The sequence below is a fragment of the Phaethon aethereus genome (assembly GCF_964289735.1).
Source record: "Phaethon aethereus genome assembly, chromosome: Z".
Taxonomy (NCBI): domain Eukaryota; kingdom Metazoa; phylum Chordata; class Aves; order Phaethontiformes; family Phaethontidae; genus Phaethon; species Phaethon aethereus.
The window spans coordinates 31,273,969-31,290,344 of NC_138577.1; the positions used below are offsets into that span (position 1 = coordinate 31,273,969).

The 16,376-nt window shown below is 50.8% G+C and overlaps 1 protein-coding gene across 1 annotated transcript; it reads left to right on the plus strand.

Moving 5' to 3' along the window:
• Nucleotides 1-2,653: 2,653 nt before the first annotated feature.
• DMRT3 (doublesex and mab-3 related transcription factor 3) lies at nt 2,654-10,954 on the plus strand (the record flags this gene model as incomplete). Its single annotated transcript, XM_082013212.1, has 2 exons — nt 2,654-3,095; nt 9,990-10,954. The coding sequence occupies 2 exons, from the start codon at nt 2,654-2,656 to the stop codon at nt 10,952-10,954; spliced, it is 1,407 nt and encodes a 468-aa protein (XP_081869338.1).
• Between the last annotated feature and the right edge of the window lie 5,422 nt (nt 10,955-16,376).

A 16,376-nucleotide genomic window follows, 5' to 3' on the forward strand; every position in this document is an offset into this window, starting at 1 on the left:
CGACTCTCCCAGTAGCAAATTTTGCGTAATTTTGCTCCTCTGTTTTTCTCCCCTGTGACGCGGGCATTGCCTCAGAGCAGTTTTGGCGAGGTGTAACCGAAACTAATCCTGCCTCTCCGCCACCCCCCCACACCCCGCGCAACGGTAACCGGGCTTCCCGCGAACGCCCCTTTCCCAAAAGCTTCTTGTAGAGCCGTGCAAACACTCTTCAACGCTCCTCTGCACGCACCCGGGACGTGGGTTCCCGTGGGTGCCGGCAGCTGGGCGGCCGCGCCGCCTCCCCCGAGCGGCTCCGCACCGAAACGCCAGCGGGCTGGGGCCGGGTTTGACTTTCCTCCTCGGAGAGCCCAGCTTTTGGCGGAGCCAGGCCCTTTCCGCTAAACGTTATTTGCAGCATCTGTTCGGCGCATTCATTCTCTCTCTCAGACTATTCTTCTGGGCGCTAACTGCTAACACCTTATAGTCACCTTGAAATTTCCTCCGCTGTTTTCCAATTAAAAGCTTAATAGCCCTGGAAACGGAGTTCATGTGGTGCAGTTTACCATAGCCCCTTCTTCTGAAAAGCTTTCTGCCGGGATCCCATTACGTGCTTGAATAAACCTTTTCTGCGAGCAGAAATGGGAACCGGGGTTGTCAGGTGCTGGGTTACAATAGGCTTTCAGGCAGGGGACGTTTTGCTAACATAAATACGGACCTGGCCCTGTGGGGAGATGTTGTCAAATACTGGGACGTGGAAAACATTCCCATCAAATATGAGAAAAGGATTACGGCACTTAATATTAAACGAGGATTTCGGCCTAAACGCCCGGTGGGCAGCCAAGCGAGAGAGGGGCCCCGGCCCGCCCGCCGCCGCTGCCCCGGGGCGGAGGAGGGTGTCCATGTCGCCGTCCCCCGGCACTTGCACCCCGCTTCTTCGTTTTGGGGGAGTGGATTCCCGAGGGCGGCGGCGCGTCGTCTTTTAGGCGCCCCTTGCAATTCTGAGGTAGTCGAATATTTTTCTGGTCCCCGGAGTGAGGTACCCCTGGTTTGTTTTTCTTCCCCCCTTCCAGCCCTCCGACGGGGACCCACGAGTGGGTAAGATGCCCCGCGGGGTGAGGCCAGCTGGCGGCGCGGAGGGATGCAGGGCTGTCCGGGCACAGTGCAGGCATCCCGGCAGCAAAGACGGGGAGATCCCGCCAGCGCTGGGGGAAAGCAGACTCTTCCCCACACTCCGTGGGATACACCTCCCCGCCTCGGTGGGGTTAACCGGTGGCAGAGGGTGTTTCCGATGGGGCGAACACCCACCCCCAGCCCTGGGGAGAAAGATCTCCCCGAGTCCTTCTTCGCCTAAAAGTCGAAAAGTAATTTAGGAAAGAGCCAAATAATTAAATACCACGCCAGCGCCTTCACAGCACGCGCCGCGCGTTTTATTCTCTCCAGCGAAATACTGGCCGAGTTTTTTGAATCTGATTTTCTAATTACATATACTCGTTAACTGGTGTATTTCGTGTAGCGGTTAACAGTGGAGAAGGTGACTGGGAAGAGCAGAGAGAGATCGCGGGGCAGCGAAACGGGTCCGAGCGCCAGCAGCAGCCCCTGCCTGCCCGCGGGCAGATAAACGCCGGCGGTGAGTTTTTGTGTCCCCCAGCCCCCTCCCCCCAGTTGATATTGCACCACCTTCTTTCGCTAATACAGTACGTTCGGATTTAAACTTTTCGATGCCATATCGGAAACACCCGTGTTTCAGCGAGAAACCTCCCCGCAGCCGGAGGTAACAGAAAATTCCCGCCCTACCGCCCCGGACGTATCAGACGGTTGGCGAGCAGCCGGGCCTGCCCGGTATACACGTGTCTTTCGATAGCCACCGTTTGCGTTTCAGTAGCTGCCTGGGCGAGGGGCGCAGGAGTCAGCGAGTGTGTGTGGGGGGGGCGGGCAGCCCTCCCCACGGCTGCCCATCTCCGCGGCGCGATCCCGTGGGGACGCGGGCGCAGCCCGGCTCCGTGCTCCAGGGCAGCTTCAAAACTTTGATAAAACTTTGGACTCAACACCCGCCCCCCGGCGGCGCTGGGGCCACGGGCGGTTTGACAGCAGCAGCCACACACCCTGCGGCCGCTCCTCGTGTCCCCATAGGCTTCCGAGGGGCTCCCGCGCGAGGTCCAAACACCCTGTCCGGACTTGGAGATCCCGGCCCCGCGGGGCTGGTGCGGGCCCCGGGGAAACCTCCCCGCCTCCGCTCGCCCCCCTAGCCCCGGGCGCCTTCGCGGGGTGAGCCGTGCGGAGGGGGCGCCGGTGCGTGGCATCAGCCCCAGTCCCGGCCCGCTGGGGGACGGGCCCCCCCTCAGCTTTCCTCCCTCCCTCCCTCCCTCCTGGCCTCTTTCTCTCCCTCCATCCCCCCGGCGGCGGGGAGACGGTGGGGGGCGGAGGGGGGCGGGCGGGGGGCGGGCGGAGGGGCCTGTGGCCCGGCGGGGCGGCGCGGGCAGCGGCAGTGTGGCTCCGGCCGGCGGCAGCGCTCTGCCCGCCGGTGCCAGCGCCGGCCGGGGGCCGGGGCCGCGCCCCCCGCGGAGCCCGCGGGCGCACCCGCCCGCCTCCGTTGCGCCCCTCCGCCGCCCCGGCCTCTGCCCGCCTCCACTGCCCCCTTCTCCACCCCGGCGCCGGACGGGCTCCTCCCGCGGGCATGAACGGCTACGGCTCCCCGTACCTCTACATGGGCGGCCCGGTGTCGCAGCCTCCGCGGGCTCCGCTGCAGCGGACGCCCAAGTGCGCCCGGTGCCGCAACCACGGCGTCTTGTCCTGGCTGAAGGGCCACAAGCGCTACTGCCGCTTCAAGGACTGCACCTGCGAGAAGTGCATCCTCATCATCGAGCGGCAGCGGGTGATGGCCGCGCAGGTGGCGCTCCGCCGGCAGCAGGCCAACGAGAGCCTGGAGAGCCTCCTCCCGGACTCCCTGCGCGCCCTCCCGGGGCCGCCGGGCAGCGCCGAGGCCCCCGCCCCGCCGCCGGGGCCGCCGTCCTGCGCCCCGCCGCCGCGGGCCCCCGCCGAGCTGGCCGCCGCCGCCGCCGCCCTGCGCTGGGCCGCCGAGCCGCCCCCCGCGCTCCCGGGGCCGCTCCCCAAGGCAGGTGAGGCCGGGCCGGGCGCCGCGGGGTCCGGGGAGAAGGGGACGGGCGGGCAGCGCCCGGGCCGGGATCCGGCGGACGGGTGGCGGGGGCCGGGTGCCCGGGGGAGGATGGTCGAGGGCTTTCCCTCCCGACGGGCGCGGCGGGAAGGGGAAGGAGGGGAAGCTCCGACTCCTTCCTCCGCCCCGGCGGGCGCGCCTTGTCGGTGTTGTAAAGGAAGGAGCTGCAACGCGCCGGGGCCGCTCCTCAGCCGGGCTGGCAGCCGCCGAGACCAGCGCGGGGGGACGGGACACCGGGCAATGTCGCCAGCTGCCAACCGGCCCCGCGACGTGCCGCTTCTGTGGCCGCTCCGGAGCGGCGGCGGGAGCCAGAGAGTTTCTGCGGAGGGGAGGGGCTGGGGGGTGGCCGGGGGTGAGCGGGGCTCCCAGCCAGTTGTTTCGGCTTCCCTCCCCTCTCTGGCGTGTGCCCGCCGGGCCGCCGCGCCCGGGGCGGTGCTCGGCAGGTCGGGGATGCGGAGCCAGAAACCGCCGCCCGCAGCCGGCACCTTGTGAGTGCGACCTACCGGTAAATACACATTTTTGGATGCAAAAGTAACGTTCCGAAGCCGCCGTCCCCTTCCCCCTCCCGCGCCCCGGCGTGACCCGCCGGCCCTCCCCGGCGAGGGTGCCCGGGAAGCCCGCCGGCCTCCCGCTTCACCAGCGAGCGGCGGCCGCGACGAGGTTTTACCCGGTGCCCCGGGAGGGGAAGGACAAACCCTGGGCTGCCGCCCGGCTCCTTAAGGACTCGCAGCCGGGTGGCCGGAGCCCGGCGGGGCGGTGGCAGGGAGCAGGACTAGCCGGTCTCTCTTTGGGGGCAGGGGTGTGGAGATGGCCTTCTCCTCCAGTTCTGGGGAAGACACAATGGCCGGGAGGGAGCAGGGGGGAACAAAAAAAAAAAAAAAAAAAAAGGGGGGGGGGGGAAGCCGCCTCGGCTCCTTCCAGAAAGTGAAACAAATAAACTTCGCCAGCAGGATATAAATCTGGCGGATAGGAACGGTATTGACCTGCACGCCCAACTTTTCTTCCCCCTGATATATGAACTTCCAAGCTTAAAAGATTACAGTAATCACGGGAGGACAGTGTAAATCGAATCTGATAGCAATAACTTTTGGGGAAGGTCAGGCTGAAGTGAAATGTTACCAAGCAACAGGCATTTTGCTTGCAAAATACAATCAAAATGTATTGATGAGAAATTCTTCCTTGCCAGCCAGTCAGCACTTTTTGCTAACAGCTTTACGGGGACGGAGGGGAATAACGGAGGAGATCTTCATAAATCAGCGAGGCCGGGCTGGGGGAGCCGGGGCACCCCGGCCCTGGGAACAGGGGTGCCGGGAAGCAGCCCCGGTTGCAGGGGCCTCACCTGCGCTGTCCCCGGTCTCCCGGTGTTACAGAGGGGTTTGGTTCTGTGTTGGTTTTGTTTTGTTTTGTTTGTTGTTCCCCCCCACCCCCCTCTTTTATGAACATGGGAATGCGTGAGAGCAAAGCGGAAAATCGTCTCCTCGGAGGGGTCCTCCTGCCAGCAGGCACCGTTGAACCAGATAAACCGTTTAATTCCAACCATCCTGCGCGCTCGGAACGGCGCGGCTTTCCCATTCTCTCCCCTCTCTCCCTGCTACCTGGATGAAAACCGCCGTCGGAACAGGGGACGTGATTATTTGCTACCCCAGCCCGCCGCGTTTCTACCCCTCCCCTGACATGAATCGCCTGGAAGGTTTTTGTAGTACAGAAGAGGTATTCTCCCGATGTACGGTAGAATCAGAGGCGTTTATTTTTATTCCTGCCGGATTTGGTCATTTCGGTGGGACAGTTGTGAAGTTCCACTCTGTGCAAATAACGCCCCTAGAAACTACCCCTGTTGCATCTGCCTGTGCTAAGGAGTGATTCCTCCTCCTGAGACTGTGCTCGTGAATTTCTGTCTCCCACATGAGCGTGTGCTACATTTCTCTGTCTTAGTAGTAGTTATCAAGGCTTGTAAACAATTAACGTAACGCTGTATTGAGACTTCTGTTCATTTCAGAGACAGCTTCTTAATGCCACGCAGAAGTCTCTGTGCTAGTTTGGGAACAGTGACTAGTCTCCTACAAAGTACCTACAAAGGTACTGTGTAGGTACAAAACTACCTACAAAGACCCTTGAAGATAAGGAAGAAAGTCTGAGTGAAACTAATTTTTGAAAAAAAAACCAACAAACCCAAAAACTAACCAAACAAAAACCAAACCAACGAACCAAATAAAAAAATACACCACATCTCCCCCCCGGCTCCCCCCCCCCCCCGTGCAACACATTAAGTTTTACATGACCTTAGCTTTATGCGGCTTTCTGCTAGTCCTGGTATCAGTCCATTCCAATAACAGAAATACGGAAAACAGCAGATGTTTTGGGGATGCAAGAAAATCTGTATTGCAGAAAGAGCTGTCCTAACAATCGGAGTGTAAGCGGTTTTAACAGAGAGTCAACAGTGGGAGTATCAAGGAAGCAAATTTCGTTCCAAAGTGTTAGACCAAGTTTTCCAGACAAGTTATTAACTTGAGGAGAACAGCTTCTCTCTCACACGCATTTTACTTTCATTTGGCTCCTTGACAACATTTGACTCATGAGCCTTAACGTAGAAATAGGCAAGGAAAGATTGGGGTATACCTTCCTCCAAACTTGTAGCAGCTTTATTTATTAGTGTAGCTTTTATCGTGAGTGCATGCAGGGTTATTCCCCTGTACGGTGTTTCATGTGTATCTGTATTTTCACTGCATCTCTGTAGATCTAGTAATAATAATACTGCATATTATTTGATGAACACTCCTCATCGTTTGCATCAATAAGAAGGCAATTTCCCTAGTTTCCTCAGGACTGGCAAAGCAAATACCTGGATGCAGGCAATTTGAAATAGAAGGTGTGGAAAAAACAAAAACAAAACACCCAAACCTCACAAACCTAAAAAATGTCTCAGGATGCAATTTCTTTCTTAAAGCCTAGAACATCCTCACGTGAAGCTTATGAGCCGGTGCAAAAAAAAAAAAAATGAAAACCAACCTTTGGCTAAGAGCAGCGGGTTCTATATTCTGCATACAAAATCCTTAGTTTTGTATACCTGAAAATATAGATAGTTGGCATTAATGTGGGCATGCAACAATTCTACATTTCGGTGCCTGCCTGCAGACATTTATAACGTATCCTCCCAAATCTTTGTTTGTTTAACGATTTCTGCTTTGCGCCTGTTTTCAACAAAGGAAAAACCGCGCCGTGAGCGCGGTGGGGAAACGGCGTTCAGACGAGGGAAAAAATAGAGTAAAATCATGCCCCTGCCAGGCAGAAAACCACCGGGAACCAGCCGGATAAGGCGACGGCGGCCGTCCCACCGCCGGGGCACCGGCGTCCGTCTGTCACCCGGCGTCTGTCACTGGCGCCTCGCACCACCGCAGCCGGGGGCTGAAGCGACACCGAGAAAATCGCCTGACGCCGACAGCGACAAACGGTCTCAAAAAGGCAGAGGAGAGAAGAGAAAACAGAAAAAAGAAAAAAAAAAAAAAGCTTCCAAACTTAGTGTCCACCGGCGGAGGAGGAAAATCGTCCGTGTGTTAATATAGCAACGTTTGATTTAAACCACCGAAATCTCATTTTACGGGTTTGACCCTGTGAGCCTAGCAGCCTGATGAGATGCAACACTGTCCTCTGGGCTGTACCAGGAGAACGTACCCGTGCAAGTCTAAGAGTCGGGGTCTGTGCAGTCTCCTGATGGTAAAGATACAAACTGCAGTGCAATGAGTCTTCAGAATTTGAAGAAAATTTCTAGCCAAGCCTTATAAGGATACTTTTAAAGAAACTGAAAAGTAAACAAACCTGAAATATCTTGAAAATAATCATTTTTCAGGATCAGGGAATCTGATCTAATCTCACTCTATTTTTTTTTTTTCTTTAGCATATGTTTGCTCCCCAGTGGTGCTTGTTGTCAGCCCATAAAGATACACTGCAAAAGTGCAGTTGTTCTGAAATATGATTACCTGCATGTAGTCCATTTAGTAATATTGGGTGGCATGGCACAATATATTTATGTGGGAACTGGGACCATTTTCTCCCTTAAATGCCTCTCTATCTCTGGCACAACGGGGACGAAGGTAATTAGCAGTTCCCAGACTGCTTCATCACATAAATTGCCTATTCACTCAGATGTGAATTATTCTTAACATCCAGTCCTTTGTAATAAACGTATCACTTTATGAACATGTGAAGGGATTAGGAGGGAAAGGTAGTGTGAGCCTTCCCCTTTTTTTCAAATGAGCTATGCCGAGGTCTTACCACCTCCTCTGGAGGATACACTTTGCCACCTTGCTGCCAGGAGACATTTCCTGCATTCCCCTCCGGCTGCTGGGGCAAGGCTGATGCGCTGAGTGTGCAAAGAAGAGCACACATACGTTGCCTTCTCTGTGATATACCTACATGAAGGGTTGTGGCTTCTCCATTTGCACTGGACAGAGAGCATAACCAGTAAAAAAATGGGTACCCAGAGCAGGTTACCCAGCTAAAAGAGCAAGGTGAGATCTTCAGATGGGCATCCGTATGCCTTAGCTCCACCCTCATCCTCATCTTCTGTAGCCCACACTAACAGCATCACACATCTGCAGAATGGCCCATCATTTCTGCCTGGCATAGCCATCCTCGTGAGGAGAACCTCCCTTTGCTGACTTTGCCATGCTGACTGTCAGGCTATGCTCTGCCAGGATCTCATATTTATTTATAGCTCTATTCCGGTGAGCATAATGGTTTCTCGCTCGGCGCAGACTTGCTCAGACCCTGACTCTTTTCTCAAGGTGGGTGAATAGCACTAGTAGAGTTTGTCTCAAACCGATCTGTTCAACACTAAACTCAGCCCATTGCATGGGGAAATGCCCTGCCAGTTCCTGGGGTGAGGAGGAGGCAGGATTGTCCGTGGTGAGCAGCGAGGCCTTTAACTTGCTCCATTTTAGTTGGGCGGGGGTGATCACCAGCACATTTTGGGAACCTTTGCTTGCTTCTTATAGCTTCTTTACCCAGTTGGGCTGATCACTAGGGGCTTGAGAAACCAAGGGAATAGTTCTGTTGCTTCCTGCAGATAGTCTTTCACATATATGTGTTCAAAAACACTGCCCTGTGCAGTTGAAACAGGCTCTGTCAGCCACAGCTTGGACAATGACCCTTTCCCCAGTCACTGAAGATCATCATTGTGTATAAGGAAGGCCAGCAGAACAGCGTTCTTGGGAAATAACTGTGAACAATCCCAAGCAAGTACATTGCTCCCCTTGTGTATGAACTGTAAAAGCTGGCAACCCTTCTTGTTCTCTTCTTCCTCTTCTTCTTCTTTCTGACAAGCAGTCTTACTTCACAGGTTTCCATACTCTGGCCAGGCATTACCAAAGTGACCAGAGATTTGGGGTAGCCTGATTTTTGAGTGTCCATTTGGAGACAGCATGGTCAACGGGATTGTTTCCCTGTAGTCAGCTCTTGCCCTTCTTAGTTTAGCACACAAAAAGCAAGGTACCTGGAACAAGAGCTGAGAAACGTTGTGGAGTCTTCATCCTTGGATTATTTAAAACTCAGCTGAGCAGGGACATGAGCAACCTGCTCTATATATTAGGTTACTCCTGCTTTGAACAGAAGGTTGGACCAGGTGCCTTCCAGAGGTCCTCTCCAAACCAGATTCTTCTAGATTCTAAGCTCTAACAGGCCAAGGAATCAGCTGTGCTCCAGGGTTTGGAGGAAAAGCCTGTGATTCTTGCTGGGGAAGGAACCTGTTTCTGCATAGCGAGAACTGGAATACACTGGTTTATTTGAAGATTTTTTTAACCTTCAGCCAGCAGTCTTGATGGAGCGGGTCCACCAGTGGTTCTGCTGGACTTGCAGAGGGAATTTTGGTCCCTCGAGTGCCCTCTGGCTATGTTCAGCTCACAGGGAGTGAGATAGTGCTAGTGAGGAATTATGGTGTGGAAGTGGTGAAGTTCCTCTGAGAAAGCTTGCATGTGGGCGGTGTGTTGCTGCCTTGTAACCAGTGGGAAAGGATTGATATGGTATATTTGATGCAGCAGAAAAATGACCACTGCTTCTTTTCTTGTACATGAGAGAATGAGACTGTCCTGGTTTCAGCTGGGATAGAGTTAATTTTCTTCACAGAAGCTACTATGAGGCTGTGTTTTGGATTTGGGAGGCAAAAAAATGTTGATAATATACTGATGTTTTTAGTTGTTGCTGAGCAGTCAAGGATTTTTCAGCCTTCCGTGCTCTGGCCTGTCAGTGAGAAGGTGGGGGGTGCACAGGAAGCTGGAAGAAGGCACAGCCAGGACAGCTGATCCAAACTGGCCGTATGACGTCATGCCAGTACATAAACTGGGGGAGTTGGCTGGGGAAGAGCCACGGCTCAGGAACAGGCTGGACATGGTCAGCGGGTGGTGAGAATTGTGCTGTGCATCGCTTGTTTTGTGTATTCTTTTGTCATTATTATTGTCCTTACTATTATTCTTTTTATTTTCCCTGTCCTATTAAACTGTCTTTGTCTCAACCCATGAGTTTTACCCTTTTTCTTGAAGGATTCTCTCCCCGATCCTGCTGGGGGGCGGAGTGTTAAGTGAATGGCTGTGTGGTTGTTTTGGCTACGGTGCAGGGTTAGAGCACAACAGAGACAGATACCTGTAAGGTAGCATAAAATGCCTGGACCAGGTCACATTACTCTTTTGCAGTTTTGTTCTCATGAGATGTTTAGCAGGAACTCTGTGAAAAATGCTTTTTTTTCCCCCTAGGATCCTGCTCAGTTCACTTTAAGAAGACTGTACCCTCAAATGTCTGTAAAAGCTTTTGGCCTCAGCTTTTCATTAACTTCTCTGCCTTCTCTTTGCAGACATGAATGAGGAGCGGGTGGGTGATGCCAGTGGAGCAGACAATACTGAGATCTACAGTGACAAAGACACAGACCAAAGGAGTTCTCCAGACATGACTAAAGCCAAAAGTTGCTTCACCCCTGAAAGCCCTGAAGTTGTTTCTGTGGATGAGGTTGGTTATGCAGTTCAGAAAAATGGGGGTAGCACAGAGAGTCATCCAGACAGCCCCAAGTACCACCCAGAGCAGAACCACCTCCTGATAGAAGGTCCGTCCGGGACAGTTTCTTTACCTTTCAGTTTGAAAGCCAACAGACCTCCTCTTGAAGTCTTGAAAAAGATCTTCCCTAACCAAAAGCCAACTGTGCTGGAGTTGATCCTGAAGGGGTGCGGTGGTGATCTGGTGAGTGCTGTAGAGGTTCTCCTGTCCAGTCGGTCTTCAGTGGCCAGTGGGGAGAGAACTTCTGCAGAATCTGATGGTCTTGTTTTGCCTTCCAACGGGCACATTTTTGAACACACACTAAGTTCGTACCCTATTTCCTCTTCCAAGTGGTCCGTGGGCTCAGCATTTAGGGTTCCCGACACGCTGAGGTTCTCTGCCGATTCCAGTAATGTTGTGCCAAATCCTCTGGCCGTACCTTTGCAGCACCCTTTCCCTCAGCCACCACGCTATCCGCTGATGCTGAGGAATACTTTGGCAAGAAACCAGTCCAGCCCGTTCCTGCCCAACGACGTCACCCTGTGGAACACCATGACGCTGCAGCAGCAGTACCAGCTGCGGTCCCAGTATGTCAGTCCTTTCTCTAGCAACTCAACCAGCGTTTTCCGAAGCTCACCTGTGCTTCCTACCCGCTCATCAGAAGATCCTAGGATCTCGATCCCAGATGATGGCTGTCCTATTGTGTCCAAGCAACCGATTTACACAGAAGATGAGTATGATGAAAGGTCTGATTCTTCAGATTCAAGAATACTGAACACATCATCTTAGACTGACATTTGACACGTGACGGCTAAGTGATACTTGCTGTGCAGCTGAACTACTGGGCCCTAAGAGGAGGGACATGAACTCTACGAAACCCTTGCAATTGTATTAAAAAAGTGACTTTGCTTGGTATTGTACTATAGCAATAAAGACATAACTTATTAATTTCTTGCACTTCACTGGATAATGCCAAATAGCAATACTCTGGCTTTCATGCTGAGTGTGTGTTACAAAGGAAGACTTTATGGCTCTCAGTTATGGGACTCTGGAAGACTTGTAATGGAAACAGAAGCCCAAGGTCTACTTTGTACCTTAACTCAGAAAAATGGGGATGTTAAACTAGAATACTTGAATGCTGTTTTATAAGAGAGAACTCCTCAGGACATAGGAAATCGAACAAATGTAGTTCAATTGCAAATGGACTAAAACAAGGACTTTACAATTTTATGCCAGTGATCATCCTTGCAGTAAAAGAAAAGGCAGAAGAAAGAAATATGCACATGAAACTAGCATGAGCTGCTTCTGTGCCATTTGAGCTTGGACACTTTTCAGAGAAATAATATTAAGAGTTATTCTTTTCCCATGGCTAGGTCGAAATGTGTAATGTCAGTGTAAAACCAATTACAGCTGTGAATTGCATGAAGTGTATTGTGAAATGAACACCAGATTAAGCATTGTCAGGTTAATGTAGCATGTTAAGGACTCTAGAAAAATAAACTAAGATGATCTTGGTTTAAGTCATTTATACTGGGCAAATAACATTTCTGAAGAGAGAGAGCTGATTAGTCCTCAGCTGGGGTTAAAATGTCCAGCTCCAGCAACTGCAGTCAAGGGAAGCCTCTTTTCCAAGCCTGGGTTCTGCTTCCCTGCCTCATAGTTTGCAACTGAGATTAGGCAAATGTTGTCATCAGGGAAGCTGAGGTGTCTTGAGTATGTACTGCAGACACTTCCAAGCTCAGCTGAGTAAAGCAGTACTTGCTACAGTCACAGCAAGCAGGAAAAAAGGCTCTCCCGATGTTTCAAAAGCATCTTTTTTTTCCTATACTGTAGAAGTAGAAAAAAGCAAATAGGATATAATAGCAGGCATTTCTTTAAAATAATGTTTAGCCAAATGGCAACTTCCCTAAGTCTAGAAAAGTAATGGTTTGAACAATTTATTGCACGTTTGCATGCATTGATTACACTGAGTATCTTACGTGTGTCAGACTAACATTAGGAATTGCTTCTGATGAGGAATGCCACTGAATTAATTGTCCACTTAGAAGTTTGTTAAGGTTTTAGTGCCATTTGTTCAACCGTTCACAAGTGACCGCGTCTGCTTGAGAGCTGGCTTTTCCAAAACACACCTATGAATGCAGATGAAACGGCTTGTCAGGCCTGTCAGGTGCATGGATTAGTCCCACACCTCAAAAACAATTGAGGCTGCCCTGAAGTTGGACTCTAAAGCAGACAGGCTTTAAAACTGTAATATATATCAGGCATGTTATCCAGTGTCATTGCTGAATATGAATGCCTGTGTTCTCATTTGGCTTTTCATCCTTTGTAAGGTTTGTGCACCCGGTGAATATTGCATTTTATAAACACGCACAAAAAGGAGAATAAAATAATGATTTTATTTTCCGTAGGGGATAAATGAACAGAGAGATCCTTTTTCTTGCATAATTTTCCAACCTGTTCAGAAAAGCTATTTGTTGCTAATGCTACAAAGCAAAGACATAAAGGCAGGGGAAGGGAGGAAAGAAAATAAATAGCTTCCCTTATGGAAAACATCTGGAATTTTCATAAATGCAGAATTCCAGTTTTGTACTGACAGATTTGCCTGCACTCACATGGTACTTGTAAAAAAATAAGTCTTCCATCCACTCCAGAGAGAAAAGGAAATAGGTAAAATAGGCTTGATCTTGCAAACAGAAAAGGATGAGGTTCTGAAATGCTGTGCTCCGATGTCCTGGAGACATTAAGTGTCAAAGGCTAGATAAGAACAGATAGGTCCAGGACCTCTGCTTTTGAGCTCATGCACCAAACAGATTTCCCTCCAGCAGAAACCTCTGTGTAGTACATTGAATGATTTTTTTCTTTTTCTTTTTTTGCTACAGAGGATGAATCATCTCCAGCAGAAAGACCAAACAGTGGCATCTGCGACAGCTCATAGTGACCTCATGCACTATGGCCTGCAGGTTTTCAGAGAACAGAATTTTGGCATCTTGGAATTGGGACACATCTTTCAAAGAAAGGTGACCCTTGTCTAAAGTCGAGTGAAGTATTATCGCTCTAAACACTTGCGAAAAATGCAGATTTGGTGGTATGATTTTTAAAATTAGATCTTTTTTGATAAACTGTTATCAAAGCAGATAAAGCACACAAGTTAAACTAATTCTTGTCCAGCATTATAAAATATCTTTTGACTCAATTCACAGTTATCTTTTTTTTTTTAACTAAAGTGAACCTAAATGTGTTCAAAATAAAAAATGCAGGTTTTCATGTAGAATGATGTTTTTTGTTTGGCTATCGAGAAGATTAATTTTTCAAAAAATATGGATTGGCCTGCAACAGTATCTTTGAGAAATTACTTTATTCTGCATTTTTAACTGCATTTTCCAGGCTGGCACTACAGGCAAATAAAAGTTCTAACTTGTAGCCGCCACACAGGACCTTCTTCTGCCCGCACAGTGCTGGGACTGGTTCCGCAGACCCTTGCCGTGCTGGTTGGGGGATGCCCACCCACTCCCACCCTCGCAGCTTGGGCAACCGAGGGGCGAGGGAGCCCTTTTTCTGCAGGAGCCCTGGGTGCCCCATCCAGCTGGAGCCCGCTGCGACCACCCGAGAGCTGGTGGGCCCCGTTCCGGCTCAGGCCGTGCTTTTAGCGAGGTGGGTGCCGGCTGTTTGGCCACAGCTGGCAGCAGCGGGGCTGTGCCCTGAGCCTGCGGAGCGCCCGCCGCCCTGCAGCGTCCTTTCCCACGGCTCCCGCGTAAAGGCCTGCGGGCAGGACACACAAACCCTGCGTTTTCCAGCTCCATCTTGTGGTAAAAAAGGGCATTTCCATGTCGGAGCAAATCCTTCATGCTGTGGGAGAGAAGACCTGTGGGTGAGGAGGGGTAAGGATGGAGGCACTGATGCTCAGAAAACCCCAGCGGAAAAAATGAATGTAAGCATCATGAAAGATGGCTTGAGCCTGGTGAGGTCTCTGATGAAGGCCAGAAGCAAATAAGTCTTTTTTAAAAATTTATTCTATTTTTTTGGGGTGCTAGAGCAGCTGTGGCTTTCTTGGAGCAAGAGAGCTTGACCCCTTGCCCTCTGCACAGCTCCTGCTCCTGGCTGGGCAGCTGCCCGGGTGCCTTGCTGGTGATTTCACTGTCAGCTCTCCGTGCGTGTGCACAAAACCAATGGGTAATGCCACGGAAAGCTTGCTCTGCCCATGGCTCTGTAGCCGTGCCGGCCCACCAGAGACAAGAGGCTGGCTGCTGCCCCAGAGGCACGCTGCTTAATCCTTGCTCCTTAACCTCTAGCTGTCACAAGGTGGATAAGGCCAACAAAGATGTAAACAATAACAATTTCTCCCTCAGAGGAATGCTGTGGAGAGCCCTAATGCGATGCTCACGTTCTCTAGTGGCTCACATACCTGTAGGTAAGGGAGCAGTCAGGGTAGGGGCTATGCACGGTGCAATGGGGATGTCCTGTCCCAAACTCTCCCCTGCCTTGTCTTTGCCAGTGGTTGTGCTGCTCCTCCTGGGGGTCTCCGACTTGCCCTCCTTATGGGCCTGAAGGGCCACCTCTGCAACATTTGTTGGATGGTTGGTGAACAGGCTCACCTCACATTTGTGCTGACATCTTTGAAAAATGACTTTGATTGTCTCAGTCTACTGTTTCAGTGATTCATTCTTTATGTGCATTTACTCAGCGGACGTGAGTGGGAAAATAAGATTGATGCTAAATTTATATGTTAATTTTAATATTGAAGCTATCCTGTATTTGAAGAATAAGATCAATTCTTCAATTTCATTTCTTACATGATATTGCATATTGTCATTACTGGAAAATAAAATTATTTCTGAATGCATACCATCCAAACTTCAATTTTAGTGGACATATAACTCTGAAGCATCATTCTTCTCCCTTCCCTATAACAACTAACCTAATACAGTATTTTAACATTCTCGCACTAGTCTGCCACTGGAAGATAACAAAGATAACAAATAAATGGTCTTTCGTTAATGTGCTCCCTGCAGCATTCTGCACTGTCACAGGCAGATTTGGTACGTGACTCAGCAACTCCCTGCAGGCTGCTGCACGTATGATACAACAGGAATCTCTGTTGCATCCCTCACTAGAGACTAATTCCATTCATTTCCACTACAGCAGCTGTGCTTGAGAGCCGTAGCCACAGCTATAGGCCAAGCAAGCCTGTATACAGGATGAATCCTGACCGTAAATGGAGGATCAAGCCCTTAGAGCACTACCAGGAAGCAGAGGATGGATACAGAGCATCATATGCACGGAAAGATTTGGCACCTACAGAGGGAAATGCACTTTAAGGAGGTCTGCTGCTAGAGACCAGGCTCTCCTGAGGCCGTGACAGAAAGGAAATATTTACATCATCTTTTGGGGGTGTGGTTTGCTATTTTTTGGACTTTGCAAGACAGAAGAAACCTTTGCAAGGTTCCATCCCTGCTCTTACCCCTAACCTGAGGAAGATCGCATAGATCAGTTTAAATTTCATGTGTCTCTTTTTCCCCTTCCATGAGATAAAGTTAACTGCTACAACGGTTTAATCATTATTGTCTGAAAATTCTTAAAAAAGATAAGTGCTCTGTAAATATGAGACCACAGCATAGTATTTACCAGAGCATGCAGTATAATATTTTGTTTCTCGCTTTTTCTCTCCCAGAGAGAGAGGCTCTAGCTTTTCAACAGCTGAGCAGTGCCTGCCTTCAGCAAGATAGTTCTCCTGAAAAGCTGAGGTCAGGGTAACCCTCAGATAAACCCATAATAATGTCAGCCACTGTCATACAATGGCTAGAAGCTGTGAGACCTAAGGTAAACACTGCTTGGGTTCTTTCCATCTCTCGTATTTCTGAGTCTGTAGACTTCATACATTCCAACTTTTTCCTCTGCAACACCCAGATAAAACCAGAAATATTGTGATAAAATTGTACTAACTGCCATTATTTTCCCTAAAGGCAGCGAATACACGAGTCAGCAAAAGACTGAGGAAAAGTGTGAAAGCAGATCTTAAGAGACAAGAAAGCCTACTCTTTCTTCTAAGCCCCTACAGCCCCACTTGTGTGGCTTAGGCAGGGAGGTCTGCAGGCTCAGGAGGAGCTGGTCTCCCCCCGTCACTCCACGGGAGGGGAGCACACTCGAGCGCTTCTCCCAACAGCAAGCGTCTCAGCTTGGGGGCTGCGGCCCCCTTGGCAGTGGGTGCACATCG